Consider the following 17,520-nt stretch of genomic DNA (forward strand, 5'->3'; position numbering starts at 1 on the left):
AGAGAAGAGAAAATATTAAGATAATCAAAAGGAAGAGAAAATACACTTACAGTGCTGTAGCGTATTTTTAAAAATTATATCCACATGTAAGTGGAGCCATGTAGTTAAAACCCATGTTGTTCAAGGGTCAACTCTACGTCCTCTAGGATTTGAGTAAGAGTCTTTTGTCAGTCAAGGCCCTCATTTTTGGTCTGAAAATGTCTATATTTTGCTTACTCAAAAGATATTTTCTGGGTTTATAATTCTGAAATCATTCTTTTCTCTGGACACATTAAAGATTGTTTTCATCCTTTTTTGATTTCTCTGCCCTATGTTGAGACAATAAGTTGTATTAGTCTCTGTACCTGAAAGGCTAGATTTTGTCTTCTGTCACCTCCAACTCCCAAGATCATGAAATCCTTGCTAAGATTCCCTGCGTTTGGGCATACGCCTGTTGGACAAAAATGGCTCTAGGGCTCTGCTTTCCTTTCTGGGAATCCATTTTCGCTTAGTTTTTAGACTCTAAGTATTCTTCATTTTCTCGACAGTGCGTCAATGTATGTTACAAGTTGCTTTTTGATTTTGTGCAGAATTTCTTTTTGCTTTCAGCAGGAAATCAGTTACAATATTTGGTATGCCGTTCTGCTGGAAAGATAAGGCCGGCCCACCTCATTTAAAGAGAGACAAACAGAGGCAGATAGAGGAGGTTTTGTTTTGTTTTTTCTTTTTCTGTTAATAGAGTTCCATTTTAGGGGAGCCTGGGTGGCTGAGTTGGTTAAGTGTCCAACTCTTGGTTCCAGCTCAGGTTATGATCTCAGGGTCATGGTATCAAGGCCTGTGCTGGGCTCAGTGCTCAGCTCAGAGTCTGCTTAAAATTCTTCCCCCACCTCCTTCCCCCCTCTGTTCCTCCCCCATGCTCTCTCTCTCTCTAAAAAGTAAATAAATAAATAAATAAATAAATAAATAAATAAATAAAATCTTTAAAAAAAAAGAGTTCCATTTTAAAAGTAGAGGACTTATTTGGGGCCTTTTTTCCCTCTCTCTATGTGCCTGCATGACTTGCCTTAACATCAGGAGCAGCCCTGATGGAATGAAGATTTCAAGTACCTTTAGGACCACGTATGAAATATTGATAGTTCTAACACGTGCACTTAATGAAGCAGGGATAGCAATATTAGGTATGGGTTTAGTAGTGTAAGAGTCTCAAGAAGTCTCTGAGTTACTGTCCATTTAGCATTTGTGCTGTAAAAGCTAAAAGCTCTGTGGCTGAAAGCATGGAGAAATCTATAGTAATTTAACTTGGACTTATGTGATGGAAACTAGAAGGACCGAGGACTGAATCTATGTAAGACTGAACACAGGAATGACAATGCTAGCTCCTTGAACCATATCTATGGGCAATGGTACTAATCCATCACCACACTTCCTCTCCTGAAGCCAAGGACGGACCTCAGAATCCTTCTCGGCACAGTATCCTCAGCACCCAGTGCCAAACAACCACAGGAGGCAGGAAGATGCAATTTAGCAAAATAACAACTAATGGTACCTTGTGGCTTGTTCTTCGGTTTTTCAGTTGGGGCACTGTTAGCAACATGTTTTCTCAGGTGCAGCAGGGAAAAGAATTTCAGTTTTCTCCGTTCACCTTTTTGGAAGCTCTGCTAAGGTAACCCATGTTAGTACTTCCTGTAATTGACTACACAGAGACCCAACAAGTAACCATCTAGTGATTGTTGGAGAGGAAAACGAAGGCTTATTGACAGTCTTCCAAATGCAGAACTTTGCCATGAAATTCTGCCCTTGAACTAGATCTGGAAATAAAGACATTAAGAACTTTTCCAGTTATAGTTGGTTTTTCTGTTTGCTTGTTTTGTTTTTCTCTTAGAACTCGAGATCAATGTCTATTGGCCTCATAGAGAAAAGACTACAATTCTTCCATTTGCCTGAGCTAGTTTCGACATAAGGGCTTTGATGCCAGCTGTTCCCTTCATCTGATAGGCTCCTGTTCTAGATCTTTACAGGCCTGACTTTTTCTCATCCTTCAAGCTTCAAGTCTTGGTTTAAATTGATCTCCTCAAGGTCTTTTCTGATTACCGAAAGTAGGCTTCACCACCAACAATTCATTCTCTAGTCAGCCATGTTCTTTATTTTTTTAATTTTTTATTTAAATTCATTTAACCAACATATAGTACATCATTAGTTTCAGATGTAGTGTTCAGTAATTTATCAGTTGCGTATAATACCCAGTGCTCATCACATCACATGCCCTCCCTAATGCCCATCATCCATTTACCTCATCCCCTCACCCACCACCCCTCCAACAACCCTCAGTTTGTTTCCCAGAGTTGATAGTCTCTCATGGTTTTTCTCCCTCTCTGATGACTTCATTCTCTAGTCAGCCATGTTTTTTATTTGCTTTGTGGCATTTATCACTCACTGGAAGTATTTTTTTCCTTTCCATATCTCATCTGTCTCCCCTCACCAGAGCATATGTTTTGAAAGGCCAAGGTACTCACTGTCTTGTATCCTTGGCACCTACCACGGTACCTAACATATAGTAGGTGCACAATGATATTTGTGCAGGAATTAATATGAATGAGAAATATGTACTTGCTTTTTATTTTGACCTATGGACTTAATTTGGAAGGTGACTTTAATTTATAGAGATTTTAAATTTATAATGAGAGTTTTTGACTCTCACGGTATTGAGAAGGGATCAATTTATATCTCTGTAACAGAAAATACATAGAAGTTAAGATGGAAAAATGATGTTGTGTTTAGAGAGACACACAAATGAACCTGGATTTTAATCTCAGTTTTTCCATTACTAGCTATGAGACCATGAGTGAGGTACTCAACTTCTCTGTTCCTTAGTTTTCTTATCTAAAGAAATTATGACAAAGAGAAGACAATAGGATTGGGGGGAAAGGAAATAAATTATTGTACTACAAACACTTAAAATAATGTCTGCCCTTTGGAAGACCTCTGTAAGTTATGTAATGATATTGTCATATAAAAGTACTGTAAATGCACATTATATGCCTGTGCAGTTAACTTTTCATGAATTTCTTCATTTGTCAAGAGTAAATAATCATACCTACTTCATAGGAGCATGGTGAGGGTGAAGCATAAAGCACTTAAAATAGGGTCTGGCACATGTAACACTCAAAAACTGTACCTTTTATTATCATATGCAATATACTCAAATGACTTTTATTCATTTACTCTTTCCATTCTCCATCTTTCTTTGTGTGTGCTACCAGACCGTGATCTTTATTCGTGACAGAAATTCTCATGGGCAGGAGGTATCAGGATACATTGACTACGCCCACAGGCTAAAGATCGAAGATTTTGAAGTCTACTTTAGTGAAAAAAGAAGACTTCTTCCAAAACCCACAGATATGAGGTAAATTGTGTGTACTTCTCACACCTTCAGTAAAAGAACAAGCTCCTCAGAGGCATGGTAAAAGATTCTTATTTTATGTTCTGTATCGTGCCTAGAGTGGAATATACATATATATATGGAATGTGGTAAGAGTGGCTCGAATAAAAAATGTAAATGGGCAATAAACATAGATGCAATTTTTCCATCAACAGTCTGAGGAAGAGAACTTTTCAGAGAAGAGGTAAGTAAGTCTCAGTGACATTCCTTTTAAATCATAAGTAGAGCCTAAAAATGGCTAATCTCATAAGTCTCTTGGACCACTTGGGACTTGGTCTCCTTAGAAGCCTCAAGAACAGTCCACCTAACACATTCTCTGTCCTCTTTTCTTTGGCAACCAACCGAAGTACAAGCCCTTGACTAGCTTGCCCTCATTTACTCGTATTACTAGCCTATTCTGGGATTCCTTCCCACCCATCATTCTTTTTATTATTGACCTCTTCCCCTTCCTCTGGAGACCTCATCCTATCACATATGATTTGCTCTATACTGTCAGTTTATTCACATATCAACACTTCTATCCCCTTGGGAATAGGTCTCAAGCTAATTTTTTAATTCTATCTTTTACTTTCCATAGAATTCAGAAGTGGTAGCAGCATTCTACTTGAACTGTCCTCTATATCCAGATTATTCGACACTTGTAACAACCCTCTCCTCCTCTGACATTCCTGCTGTCTTTTATCCATCCTTATTGCTATTGTCCAAAGACTTCTTAACCCATCACTACCTTAATGGACCTACGCTTTTTCTGATCCTACCTAGATGCACGGCATGTCATTTAGCTTCTCTCTGTAATAATCTCTTTCTGTGCCTTGGCTGTATCTGTCCTGCTAACGTCAAAGGTAGATTGATAAGGACTTTTTTTTTCTGCACCTGTAACTGAATTCCTGGGTCCTGCTGGAGGAAATTTTAGGAAATTACACTAAGGTGTGGATACCCCAAAATACTCTAAAAAATATCCAAAAATATTCTAAATCTTCACCACTCCTTCAAGATCTTTGTTGTCAACTGCTGGCGCTGTCTCCTCAATGTATGATTTGCCTCACATTTCATAGATTACATTGAGTCTAAACATAGAAACTACCAACTGATCTCTTTGTCAACCAAAACAGACTTCCCCACTAGCCAGCATTCCCCTCAGAGTACCCTTCTGATTATTTTCAGTCACAATTCCATTCTGGCAGCCATTGGCCCTTGGGCCTACCATCCATGTTCAGAATATGACTTCTCCTGACTCCTGGCACGCCATCATGCTATCTTGTCCATTAGCCCACCTCTCATAGGGCCAATTGGCTGCAAACTGGTACACTTTCTTCCAACACAGCCAGACCTACACTTCCCCAAGAACCATGAGGGAGTATATGCCCTAAGAATGACTCCGGCTTTTTTCCAGTGACATTTCTGAAACAACATAGGTCTCACTTTAGGTGGCTGCACCCTCTGCTTTTAGAAATAGATTTATTTCTTGAAAAAAATTAATAGTTCATTCTTACCAAGTGAAATATTTTCTTTATGTATGCATCTAGTCTCACAAAATTTTTACAGATTCAGAGAAAAAAATAACTACTTGTTCTGTTTAGAGCTAATTTATTCAGCTTGTTTTTGATGCTTTCTATCCGTCTTTCCACTGAAGCTATATTTCATCTGTTCCCCCTGTTTTTAAAAATTTTCAAACTCACTCTCTCGACTGACTCCTTTATCTTGCCTCTAAACCTGCTGAAGCCATTTCTATTAAAAAGAGAGAGAGAGAGAAGCCATTTCTATTTTTTAAGAAAGATTACTTCTATTAAAAATCCCTTTTAAAAATCCTTTTTTAACTCTTGCCCTGCCTCTCTTTTGGTTTTCAGCTAAGCTCCTCAAAATAGCAAGTGTCTCCAATTCTCACTTCTCACGTAGGTAATTAGTTCTGTGCCACCATTATTCAAATGGAAGGACTCCTGCTAACATCACAGGTGACTACCAACTTTGAAATCCCATGGATTATTTCCAGTTCTTCTCTTACTTACTTTCTGTACAGTATTCGATTAGTGTTGATTAATCATTATGCTGAGTAATTCTTTCTTCTCAAAACTATTCAAATACCCTTTTTATTTTCAGAATCCCTCATTGAACTCTCCCCTTGTTTATTTCATAGACGTTGGCATTCATCAGAGTTCATCCTTAGATTTCATTTCTTACCATCTACATTCTCCTGGGTGATTTGATCACTTTTCTAGAAGGGAATTGTTCTTATTTCTTATTCAGTTATCCTTCTGCTTACTTCAGAGAATCTTCTGTGCATCCCATTAGCACCTAAAACTTCTTTTCAAAATTAAACTCATCTTAATCTCTGTAGTTTGCTGTTGCTTCTGTATCCTCCATCTTGGCAAATGGCACTGCCCTTGCAACCCAAGGCAAAATTCAGATGTTATTCTAGATCTCTTCTCTCTACCGCCACTCCATAACTAATAATCTACTGAAAATACCAGATTCTATAACCTTAACATCTTTGTTTATATTAAAGCAAATGTAAGATGTGTCATCTCACCTATATGAATTGTTCATACTAATATTTCAGTATGAATCTTTATCTGATAACATTTTGACAGAAAATACCTAAAAAAATAATTCCTTAATATCCTTTAATACCTAGTTGGTCCTTATTCATATTTCACTGATTGTCTTAAATTTATCTTTTCACAGTTGATTTGACCACATCAAAATCCAAATAATATTGTGTTTTCTTATTCTATCTTTTGTAATTTTTTTACTATATAACAGTCCCTCCCTTCTTTTTTATTTTCTTATGCTGCTGATTTGTTGGAGAAAGCATGCCATTTATCCCAAGAAATGTCTCATCTTCTAAATGTGACTGATCACTTTCATGCTGTTGTTTTGCATCCTACCTCTATCCTTCTATTTCCTGTCAACTGGCTTGATGAAATCCAGTTTCAATTTTTTCTTTTTTTAGATAACAGTTTTTAATAGGTGAAGCTCTGTGAGCTTGAACAGTGAGTTCAGGTGGTGTCATTCTGACCACTCCACTATAAAGTTCCCCATTGTTTCATTCAAATGGTTTTAGCATACAAAACAAAAGCTACCTAAATGTTTTTCCTAAGGGTTGTATAATGGTAATTCTCTAATTCTAGCATTCATTCTGCATTATTTAGCTAGAATTCTTCTGTAGAGAATAACTTTTCCTCAGTTGGTTATCCTAAAATAGGATTCAGTGCATGCAGAAAGACAAAATAAATATTTGATTATTTCCCTAAATTTATGGGAAAACATGCAAAGCCAAAAGCACAGAACGGTACACAGATAATGCCAAATTGTTTTCAAAGTGGTTCTACCAATTTGTAACCACCAGAAGTACTATGTAAATGTTCTAGTTAACAAACATTTCTCCCCACAGTACTGAGTTATAAATGATCTCTCACTGTGGTTTTTAACTTTCATTTCTGTAATTACTTTTCAGGCTGGACACCTTTTATTGGTTGTTCAAATTTCCTTTCTGTGAATTATCTATTAGGACTTTTCCTCATCTTTTCTATTGGTAATTTACTTCTCCTTTTCTTATAGATTGTGAATTCTTTTTATTTTTATCTTTTGGACATTGATTAATCATTTGCCTCTTGTATATATTGAAAAATATCATCCTCCCATGTCCAAGTGTCCTTTCACTTCCTTTACATTGACTTTGATAGTCAGAAATCAGAAGTTTTAATAGATTTTACTAATACATTTTACTAATCTTTCCATCTGAGGTTTGTAATTTTCTGTTTTGTTTAACCAAACCCTACATTTATGCAGGGCATAAAGATATTGTCCTATAGAGTGTAGTTTTGCTTTTTATTTTATATCTTTAATGTACCCAGATTTAACAATAACATATGATTATTGGGTAAGGGTCCACTTTTTATTATTGTTTTCCTAAATGACTAATAATTTGTCCTAGAACACTTATTGAAAAGTCTCTCTCTCACATGTGCAACACCACTTGTGTCTTAGGTTAGGTTCTGTACGTGTTAGTTTATTTCTGGGCTCGCTCTTTAGTTTTATTCGTCTTTCCTTGAAATAATAGAATCTTGCTAATTTGGTATATTTAAGTAATAGTTATTGAAATGAAGGCAGTTTTTCTTCTTCAGAAGCATCTAGGCTATGCCCGTCCTTTAACATATAAATTTTAGAGTCAGCTTGTGAAGTTCACACACAAAAAAGTTGTAATTTTGATTGGAATTGCTTTCAAGTTATGGCCAATGTACAATTAACTGGCATCTTTATGATTGTCACTCTTCCATTTATTTACTTATTTATACCTTTTTAAATTTCTTTTAATAATATTTTACAAGTTTCTTGACTAGTGAGTTTTATTAATTTTTTTTCTCATGGGTGCCAGATCATTTCTGAGCTTTTAAACAAAGTTAGCTCTATTCTGTTGATCCCCCTGGATAATTCTTATCACATGAGTTTAAGCCATCTATCAGAATTGATCTCCCGATTTTTCACTCAAGAGATTTCACATCAATAAATGACTAAACAGTGTTACCAGTGGGGAAAGTATCTTTCGTATATGTATTTCCATACTTAGTTCAACTAAGAACTAGAACAGAGACTTTAAAATGAAAGATTCACTTACCTTTTGGCATGCTATCCTATTCTGGTTGGAACAGACATTCGTTCTGTGATTGGAATCCTGTCTTGTGGAAAATAGAAGTATCGACAGCTATGGCTATTATGCAACACAACAGAAGAGAGGGCCCTGAGAACTTGATGTCTTGTCAGTTCAGACTCCATTCTGACGTGTGTTTAAGATTCAGGACCTTCCTGTCAGCATATATGAAAACCTTACAAGCAAATAGCATGTCGCAGTGTAGGAAGTTCACACTTCCTACAACAACTTAGTGAAATAGGTTCAAGATGCATTATTACCGGCTGAGAGAGGAGAAGCCAGAGTAAACCACTTGCTAAAGTTCATGAGAGAGAAATAGGGATGAGTGAGAACAAATTCTTAGGAATTGTAATTCATTGCTCACCTCCAGAACACTATTCTGGATTGAAAATTTTTTGTAGCCTGAGTATGATTGCACTACGTAGAATCCTTGAGTAATATTCTGCCCCACATTTAGCTGCTTACATTTCCCTATTTATGTGTCCATATCATATCCACAAAGATCTAAAGTCTGCCTGTAGAGCTCTACCTATCCCTCAAGTAGATGGGTCAGGAGGAAAGGAAAAGTTTCCTTTGTGTTTTTCTTTGGAGAGTCTATGAAATCTTCATGCCCTTGACCGAGGAATGCCCCTAAATATTAAAGCTCTGAGATATTATTATCATCAAATTTCCCTTGCAATCCCATTGTCTGTTTTATTAAAATGTTTAACATGCCAAACTTCTGAAGTTAGAATTTAAAGTTGTGTTTATCCTGTGCTTAAGTGTGTTCTCATGAAAGCATCTGGTTCTCAAGTTTAAAAGAAAAAGGTTAAGTTTAAAAGAAAAGCAGTAAATGACTCAGTTCTTCTGCACAGGTTATATAAAATATTGCCTGTTTTTAAGGTTATTAATATTGTTCCACATCTAAATTTGGTAACTAATTAGCAGAATATCAGTTTAGTCTCTTCAATAGATACTTGCTGAATGTGAAAAGGAAGGAATCCTTTGGTGAAAAAGCATTCTGGTTGAGGGAGACTTTCCACAACCATCAGCTCCTTAATATTCCAGGTGTGGTCCATGGACTAATAGCACCGGCAGTAAAGCATCTCAGGCTCTACTTCAACCAGTAAAGCAGAATTGGCCTTTAAAATGATCTGCAAAATTTCAGTATGCATATTAAAGTTCGAGACACATACAGCATACCTGTGCTGTCCAGTAGAGTAGCCACGAGCCATATGCAGCTGTTGAGCACTTTAAATATGATTAACTCTGAATTAAGATATTCTAAAATATAAAATATAAACCTGATTTTGAAGATTTATCATAAAAATATTAACTATCTTAATCTGCATTAATTACAATGCTAAAATGATATATTGGATATGTAGGGTTAAATGAGATATATTATTAAAATTTTTTTTCACCTTTCTTTTTTTACTTTAGTGTGGTTGCTAGAAAATTTATAATGACGTATGTGGCTCATGTTTATGACTCAATTCTCTCAATAGATAGAAGATTGATTAGATAGATAGATAGATAGATAGATAGATAGATAGATAGATAGATTTGGTCTACTTGTCCTCACCCCAGAGGTTTAATCCTATCTTGATCTTTAGAACCAGTATTAATCTTAGATAGGCATGATGTAAGAAAAACCCTAGACCAGAGATCACCAGTTAGTAGTGTCTGGCTGCAGACATGTTTTGTTTGGCTTACACGATGTATTTAAAAATTGTGTCAGTGTTTTAGAAACAGGAAATGTCACATAAAATATATTGGATTTGCAGATTCTCTTAAAAACTAAGGTCTTCCCACTAAATAGCAGCTGCCCCCTGAGATGGGCTGTGTTCTCACCAGCTTAACATAGACACAGACTTGACCATTCACACATCCTGGCATCTGCACCGTCCGGCTCAAGACACTCATTTAGAGTACCTCCTGGATTCTCCCAAGCATTTGAGTTTCTGACTACTAGGCTAAATTGCCAACTCAAATGTTAGAAGTTATATTTGCCATTAGCCCAGTCATGCTCTCTGTTGTTCTCCCACTTTGGATGAGTTTAATTTCAGCCCTCAGGCTCTCTCAGGTTGCTCCATACTAGTGAGGCGAAGTCTGAGATAATTATGATGCTGATAAAAATTAACTGAGCACTTATGTGGACAAGGCACTGAACTAAATAATTTATATTCATTATTTCACTTACTCTTTACAACTGCCTTATGGCTTAGGGATTTTTTTTTTCATGTTCTAACATCAAAGAATGTGCATCACAGAGATGTTAATTTGCTTAACCCAAAGTTGCACAGAGACATTTGCACTCACAACTAGAAATAGAGGACCAAAGAGAGATCTGTGGAACCCCCAAAACCATGATTTTTTAAAATCAATACATGATTCTACTCAGGACTTCGTCATGAAAAGATATCATTTTTCCCCTTTGATCTCATATCCATATCCTAGTCATCGTCAGGTTGTATATTTCTTTTGCAGATGTGTATCTGACTTGACAAGACCTAATTTGGGATCGTTTTTCAGAACTTGAAGCAATCCCGCTATCCACAGTTAAGACTGGGGAATTTCAGCCATCCTGTACCCACCCTTGCCACTTCCTCCTTTCACTGAGCTTGGCAGAAAACAGCCCTTTGTACTTAACCAGGCTTTTATTTTCAGTCACTATGAGTAAGAATTACAGTGTCCCACAGCTTTGTGTGTGGAAGAGCTCTGGACAGAACTAAAAGTGGCCTTTAATTGTGGCTTCAGCCTAAAAGTCTTTAGGGAAAAATTGGCCCTGACTTGTTGAACCTCAGTTATGTCCCAGGATACTTTTAGAATCTATTCATATCCTCTGAACTGTGGTTCACATAATTTTTGTAATATTTACTTGGAATTCTTATACAAATAAATTTAATTTTCCAGTACTTAACTCATTTCAGTTTCTCTTTATCCCAAGTTAAACATTAAGTACTATCTCTCATGGAAAACTCAAGGATGGAGAAGAGAGGTCCCCGAAGCTACATTCAGATGGACCTTCTCCTGCCTGTTTCTATAAAACCCAAATATACTAGAACTAACAGTTCCTACCAAATTCCTACTGAAATATCTGCCTGCATTATTCTGTGGTAGAATTTTATTCAGACCCTATTTGGCTCATCGCTTAAAAAAAAAATCAGAATACCAGAACAATCATCTGGTAGTCTCTTTAATCGTCTAGAATGTGCTTCCCTGGAGATTGTGCTCTGGGTAAACCTTAAGTGAATAATTAGAGACCTGAGACAACCTCTAGTTTATTGACAACAATTACTATGATTATGACAGGCTGTTTCTTTACACAAGATTTTTTCCAACATTTAAAAATTTTGGTAAAATATATGTAACATAAAATTTACCATTTTAACCATTTTTAAGTGTCTCTTCAGTGGCACTAAATACATTTAAATTGTTGTGCAACACTTCCCGTTTCTCATGAAATTATCTTAATTTAGGAAAAGTTCAAAAAACAGTATAATAAATACCAATACACTCACAACCTAGACTAAACAGTTGTTAGCATTTTTCAAATGTGCTTCACCTCTCTTGAGTATGCTGCTGTGTATATACTATTTTAAAATAGCTTGCAGATTTCACCATGTACCTCCTAAGATTAAGAACATCCTCCTACAAACCATCACCATTATCATAAGAAGGTTAATAATTATTTCCTACTATCATCTAATATCCAGCTCATATTCAAATTGTCTGAATTGTCTCAAAATGTGTTTTATAACTGGTTTGGGGAAGCATCCTCCAATCAGTGTTCAAAAATTGCCCTGCTTATGCCTCTTGACTGTCTTTTACTCTAGGTTAACCCCTTCCCCTGCACATCCGAACAAGACATTTTTTTTTCTTGGTCATGACATTGACTTTTTAATGAGATAAGGCCAGTTGCTTTTTACATTGTCCTGCATTCTGGGTTTTTCTGATTGTTTGCTTGTGATATCTTCTAATTTGTTTCTCTTTTCCCTGTATTTTCTTAAAACTGGAAGATAAGTTGAAAGGCTTGATTGTATTAAGTGTAAATATTTTTTCACCAAGAATTCTCTATTGGTGAGTAACTACATATTGCATCATATCAGGAGGCACCTAATGTCAAGTTGTTCCACTAGTAGTAATGCTCAGTTTAGTCCATAGTTAAAGAAGAATTGCTAAATATCTCTTCTATAAAGATTATCATTTGTTGGCAAAATTTTTATTGTAGCTAAACTAATATGAACCAATATTTATGTGTTTATACAAACTTATTTGTCTATTTCCTGTTCAAAATTTACATTTTTAAAAGAAAGGCTGTTAACAAATTAACCTTCATATCTAGATTTTTTTCATTTATTTTACTAAATTAGAAGAAAAGATGGTATTTGTCATAACAGAATTTAAATAGCATTAAAGTTATAGCATAGAGCTATCAGAAATCATAAACAACTTTTAGTGTGCAAATGAACAGCACCAAAAATTGCACTTGCTTATTGTTCAGAACTCAGAACCAGTATCCTAGAGAAACTGTCAGCTTCCCAGGCCATTCCACAGAATGCCAAACCTGTTATTTCTATTTAAAAAGTGATTTTGTTGTATTTAACAAAAAGAAACTTGGGAGTATCAAAGAAATGTCTCCACGCTCCTGCACTTTCCCTGCCTCAGCTGTATAATAACCATCGTTTGGATTAATAAAATAAGTAGGGCCTCACCATGATCACCTTCATTCAGATGCCATATCCATGGCCATCACGGAATCAAAAAAGGAAGGTAACATGATATCTTGGGGAACACATCGTGCTCTCTGGAGTAGTAGACAAAATCAGTTTCTATTCTTGGAATACATATAAATCAATACATTCCAGGTAGATTCTGTTCAAAAGTCCAACACTTATAACTTGGGGAATACTAGAAATCTACTGATGATTGGAAACCTAGCTATATAAGGATGTTTGAGTGTAAATCTCACAAACGAGAAGCAAATTCATGGCTTGCTTAACCACAAAAGAGTAGATGAAACAGAAGTGGGACAAGATCCTAGGTCTCCTAATCCCTTGTCCAGATTCTTTTAACATTCCAGCAGGCTGTGTGTTCATCTATCTGAACGTATGACTTGAGAGTCTGTATTTTGCTTTATTTCATTTTATTTTAAAAACAGCACTAGCTTAACTAGTGATAAGCAAAAACTAGTCCACTTGCTCTAATTAATTATTATAATCCCGTATCGATCGATTGCCATTTTCCCTTGTCTATGGCTGAGGTAACATGCAGAGAAACTGGAGAGTGAAATCACATGGACTAAATCCAAATCTATCTACAGTACTTCTGATGGGGGAATTCTGAAGCCATTCTGGAATTGAACGTAACAGAGAGATTTATTGCTCTTTCCACCCTGATTCCCACTTACCCCAGAAATTCTACTCTCCACGTTAGAAAAGTCATCTCAAACTTCAGGAGTTGAGATTAGCCTTCAGTAGGGCAGAATTCTACTTAAACATTTTTTTTAAGGTTCAAGGCAAGCAAAACCTGCCAGTATCAGATGAAAAACTCCCATCAACTTCCCTGTCTTGTTTCATGTGTCTACCCACCTCTCTTCATGCTTCAATTACAAAGAACCACTCACTGTTTCCTAGATACATCATGCTCTTTCATAACCCTCTACCAGAAGTACCTGTACCTACATTCTCTACCCAACGAACACTTTCTTAAAGACACAATTCAAGCGTGACCTTCTTTTCCAAACTCTTCCATTCCCTGAACTGAGTTCACCACTGTGATTCTGTATCATTGTGTCTACCTCTTTTCTTTTATATCAATTACAACATGATTTTGCCGTGTTTACTGTGAGCTCTTCAGCACAGGAACAACCTTGTTGTTGGAGGTTCCAGGTACAAAATATCTGTACCTCTTCTTTTCTCGTGGCTATAACTGCCAAGTAACTAACACAATAATCCCTGTGGGGAGTCATTCAACAGACAGTTACAGAACACCTTCCATGTACCAAGTTCTAGGACTGGGGATACAATTACCAGAGAAAAGCAAACATTTTCTCATGGAGTTTATAGTCAGTGGTAGGAGATAGAAAATAAACCAGTGACAAATATGTCTATCCACCTATTTGTATGTATACACATACATATATGTTACATATTATATAGATTTCTGTTAAGTAGTTAAGTAGAAAATTCAGCATCTCTACATCTGTATGAAATATCAGAGCAAGATAAGTGCTGTGAAGGAAAATAGATCAGGAAAGGGGATTTCTGGTTGCCATTTAGAATTAAGGTGGCCATGGAAGACTTCATTGCACCGTGAAACTGGCAGGTGCACGGGACCAGAAGGAAGTGAACCCGGAGAGACCAGGCAGGAGGCCTGTGTAGGCAGAGGACACAAGCAGTCTGTGTGAGGAACAGCAGGGAGGCCAGTGTGGCTGCAGTGGTGTGGTCATGTAAAGCCGGTTAGGTAATGAAGCCAGAGAAAGAGCCGAAGTCAATCACATAGGGCCTTACAAGTTGTAAGGACTCCATTTTTATTCCGAGTAAAATAGGAAGCAACTGGAGAGTTTTTAGCAGTGGAATGATGTGATGTGCATGAAATTTTTATTGAGATACCTTTGAAAAATCTTGAATCTTTTCATTTCACGTGTGAATACATGGAATGAGTCTACTAAACAAGAATTTTTGCCTTGGTTTTTCAGTTCATGTTGATTAAAGCCACTTTAAAGGCATTTGGGGGGCGCCTGGGTGGCACAGCGGTTAAGTGTCTGCCTTCGGCTCAGGGCGTGATCCCAGCGTTATGGGATCGAGCCCCACATCAGGCTCTTCCGCTAGGAGCCTGCTTCTTCCTCTCCCACTCCCCCTGCTTGTGTTCCCTCTCTCGCTGGCTGTCTCTATCTCTGTCGAATAAATAAATAAAATCTTTAAAAAATAAAAATAAAAAAAAATAAAGGCATTTGGGTGAAATACTCTGTAGAAGTTGGTTAATTGACCTGTAATAGACAAGAACAAAGCTAGAAACTTTCTCAATTTGCTGGAAAGGTTTTTTTTGCTTTATTTTCCAAATGCATCCTTTATGTTCTTCATAAATCTAGACTTGTCCCCATTAACTAATGGAATACATATGACTTGGACATTCAAAGAATACATATGACTTGAAGGATATAGAACCAGATAATTATGCTTGGGGTCTTTCTGTAGTCAATATCCTTGAATGCTCTCTTTTAAAAAGGTAGCAATGAGAACTGTCACAAAGAGATTTCAGTCACTATGTGCAAGCCATATAGGATTAGCCCCTAGTTTAAACTTGTCTAAAGATGAAAATGAGCTATTTAGCTCATCTGGGAAGCAGCTGTGCAGAACTTTGGAAGGCAATGGTAAGGAAAAAACACTATTAGGTAAACAAAAGCAACCGAAAGATGGTGAAAAGGGTAAAGGAGTAAGAAATTAGAATCCATTCAAACAAAAGTTACTTGGATGAATGAGGAAGAAAGTCTTTTCCTGCCAACCCAGTAAATGTTTAATCTGGAAAAGCACACTTCCACATCTGGCTTATGTTTCATATTGTAAATATTACTTCTTTCAGTTTTTTATTTTTATTTTTGATGTAAATGTTCGTTTGTTAACAAAAATAAAATAAAAATTAGTGGAGAGATGTGATATTAATATTACAAATGCTAAGTATTTCAAATAAAATATTCAAAATACAAACTATTACCTGTTCTCTAACATATGCTAATAAAGCCTCGAAAGAAGAAAAGTGAAAATATTGGAAATAGTAAACATTTATATTGTTTGAATAGGAGTCACCTAATATAGTAAATACCATGGAAAAACTCTCCAAATGACCAGAGTAGTTATTTTGTGATGCTTGCAATACAGTATGATTTTCAAAGTGGGTATAATTTATTTAAAAGAAAAAAAGGAAGTAAAAATGATTTGCTTATGTTTATTTGTTTGCAGACAGTATTGTAATGTTTGTATGAAGGAATAAGCTAGTTCCAAAATGAATTATTACTTAATTTTCCAAGCAACTATTCTGAGTACTGCTATTCTTCTATTCCTCGAGTCAGCCACACAAATTAACATGTGGCCTTCCAGGGCTTCTAGGCCTTCTTTCCAGGGCTTGAAAATATCAGGTCAGGTGTAAGGCAACTAAGTCCACAAAACAAAAGATAAATGGAATAAATTGGAAGTCCATGTACCTGGGAAGAGAAATAAGTAAAATGGAGCAATAATTTTTCCCTGATTCTGCATGTAATAATAAAGATAATAACTTACATTTGTGAGTTCATAGCACATTGTCACAAGCATTATGTCAATTTCAGGATCTTCACCCATACATTTATTTCACCTAGTAATTATAACACAATGACTCAAAAAAATAAAATGCTATAATATCTACAAAGTATTACAGGAACACAGATTAAGATGTGATTAAACATCTAGGAAAGTACAAGAAAGGCTACGGCAAGAAAATAATTCAGTTTGTCCTTGAAAAATGAGTAAGAGTCTGCCCAATAGAATAGTGGAGGACGGGGTATTCTAAGTATGAGCAGAAACTCGAGCAAACATGACAAATTTAGGAACAGTGAGTAACTGATACCTATTCAGCTATCTCAATTCCCTATATATATCATATCATAGGACTGAGCTGAAATGAAATATAATACACCTAGAGAAAGACCAAAGTAGCCTGGCAGGAGGTTCTTTAGAGGGTATCCCAAAGCAGTTTCTATCATTGCAGGAGAAGCCAACCCTTTCTAAACCTTTGTCATGAAATTCCGTCATTATATATTAACACCTACTGTAAGTTAAGCCGTGGCTGGCATTGAGAACTCAGCAATTGACAATAAAAGGTTAACTTCTCTTGGAGTGCTTATATTCTGGTAGGTAAGAGAGACCCCCAAAAGTCTTATGTGTACCAATCAGCATTCTTAGTTGCAGACAACAGTCTCTACTGAAGCTGGTTTAAACACAAAGAGATTTAAAGAGGCTATAAAAAGCTCACAGAATCACTGGGAGGATTGAGGAAACAGACTTGAACTGAGTTTCCACACTTAAGCCACACTGCAGAACTGAGCTGGTAAAGCAGCCGCAGCCTCCAGCAGCAATCAGGAAACTACACTATCTGGAACCTTCCACCACTGTTGACAACTTCAGGGACATGCTCCTTGCACAACAATCAGGTCCTGCACCATCTGGAATCTTCTGCCCCACCTGACCGCTCTAACATTGTGCTGTCTCTACCATAATCTATTTGAGCGAAAGTGTTCCTCATGTTCTGTGTCTCTCCCCACATAACTGAGTTCCAAATTAAATTTTCCTGTGAGAGCTTCTCATTGGTGAAAATTAAATCATGTGACAAGCCCTCTGCAAGGTAACCTTGGAAAAGTGGATTATAGCTCTCCCACCTCCGCAGTACAGGAGGCACACCAGAGAGGGTCAGACTGAGTACTGAGCAAAACCATCCA

General features: G+C 36.6%; 1 protein-coding gene across 1 annotated transcript in view; it reads left to right on the forward strand.

Moving 5' to 3' along the window:
• Positions 1-17,520, forward strand: part of CFAP299 (cilia and flagella associated protein 299) — a 576,041-nt gene that overhangs the window by 500,421 nt on the left and 58,100 nt on the right. Inside the window, exon 4 of the mRNA XM_026509886.2 lies at positions 3,240-3,382. Coding sequence (XP_026365671.1) covers positions 3,240-3,382 — 143 coding nt within the window. The remainder of the gene's footprint in view (positions 1-3,239; positions 3,383-17,520) is intronic.

This window comes from Ursus arctos, unplaced genomic scaffold (genome assembly GCF_023065955.2).
Source record: "Ursus arctos isolate Adak ecotype North America unplaced genomic scaffold, UrsArc2.0 scaffold_9, whole genome shotgun sequence".
NCBI lineage: Eukaryota > Metazoa > Chordata > Mammalia > Carnivora > Ursidae > Ursus > Ursus arctos.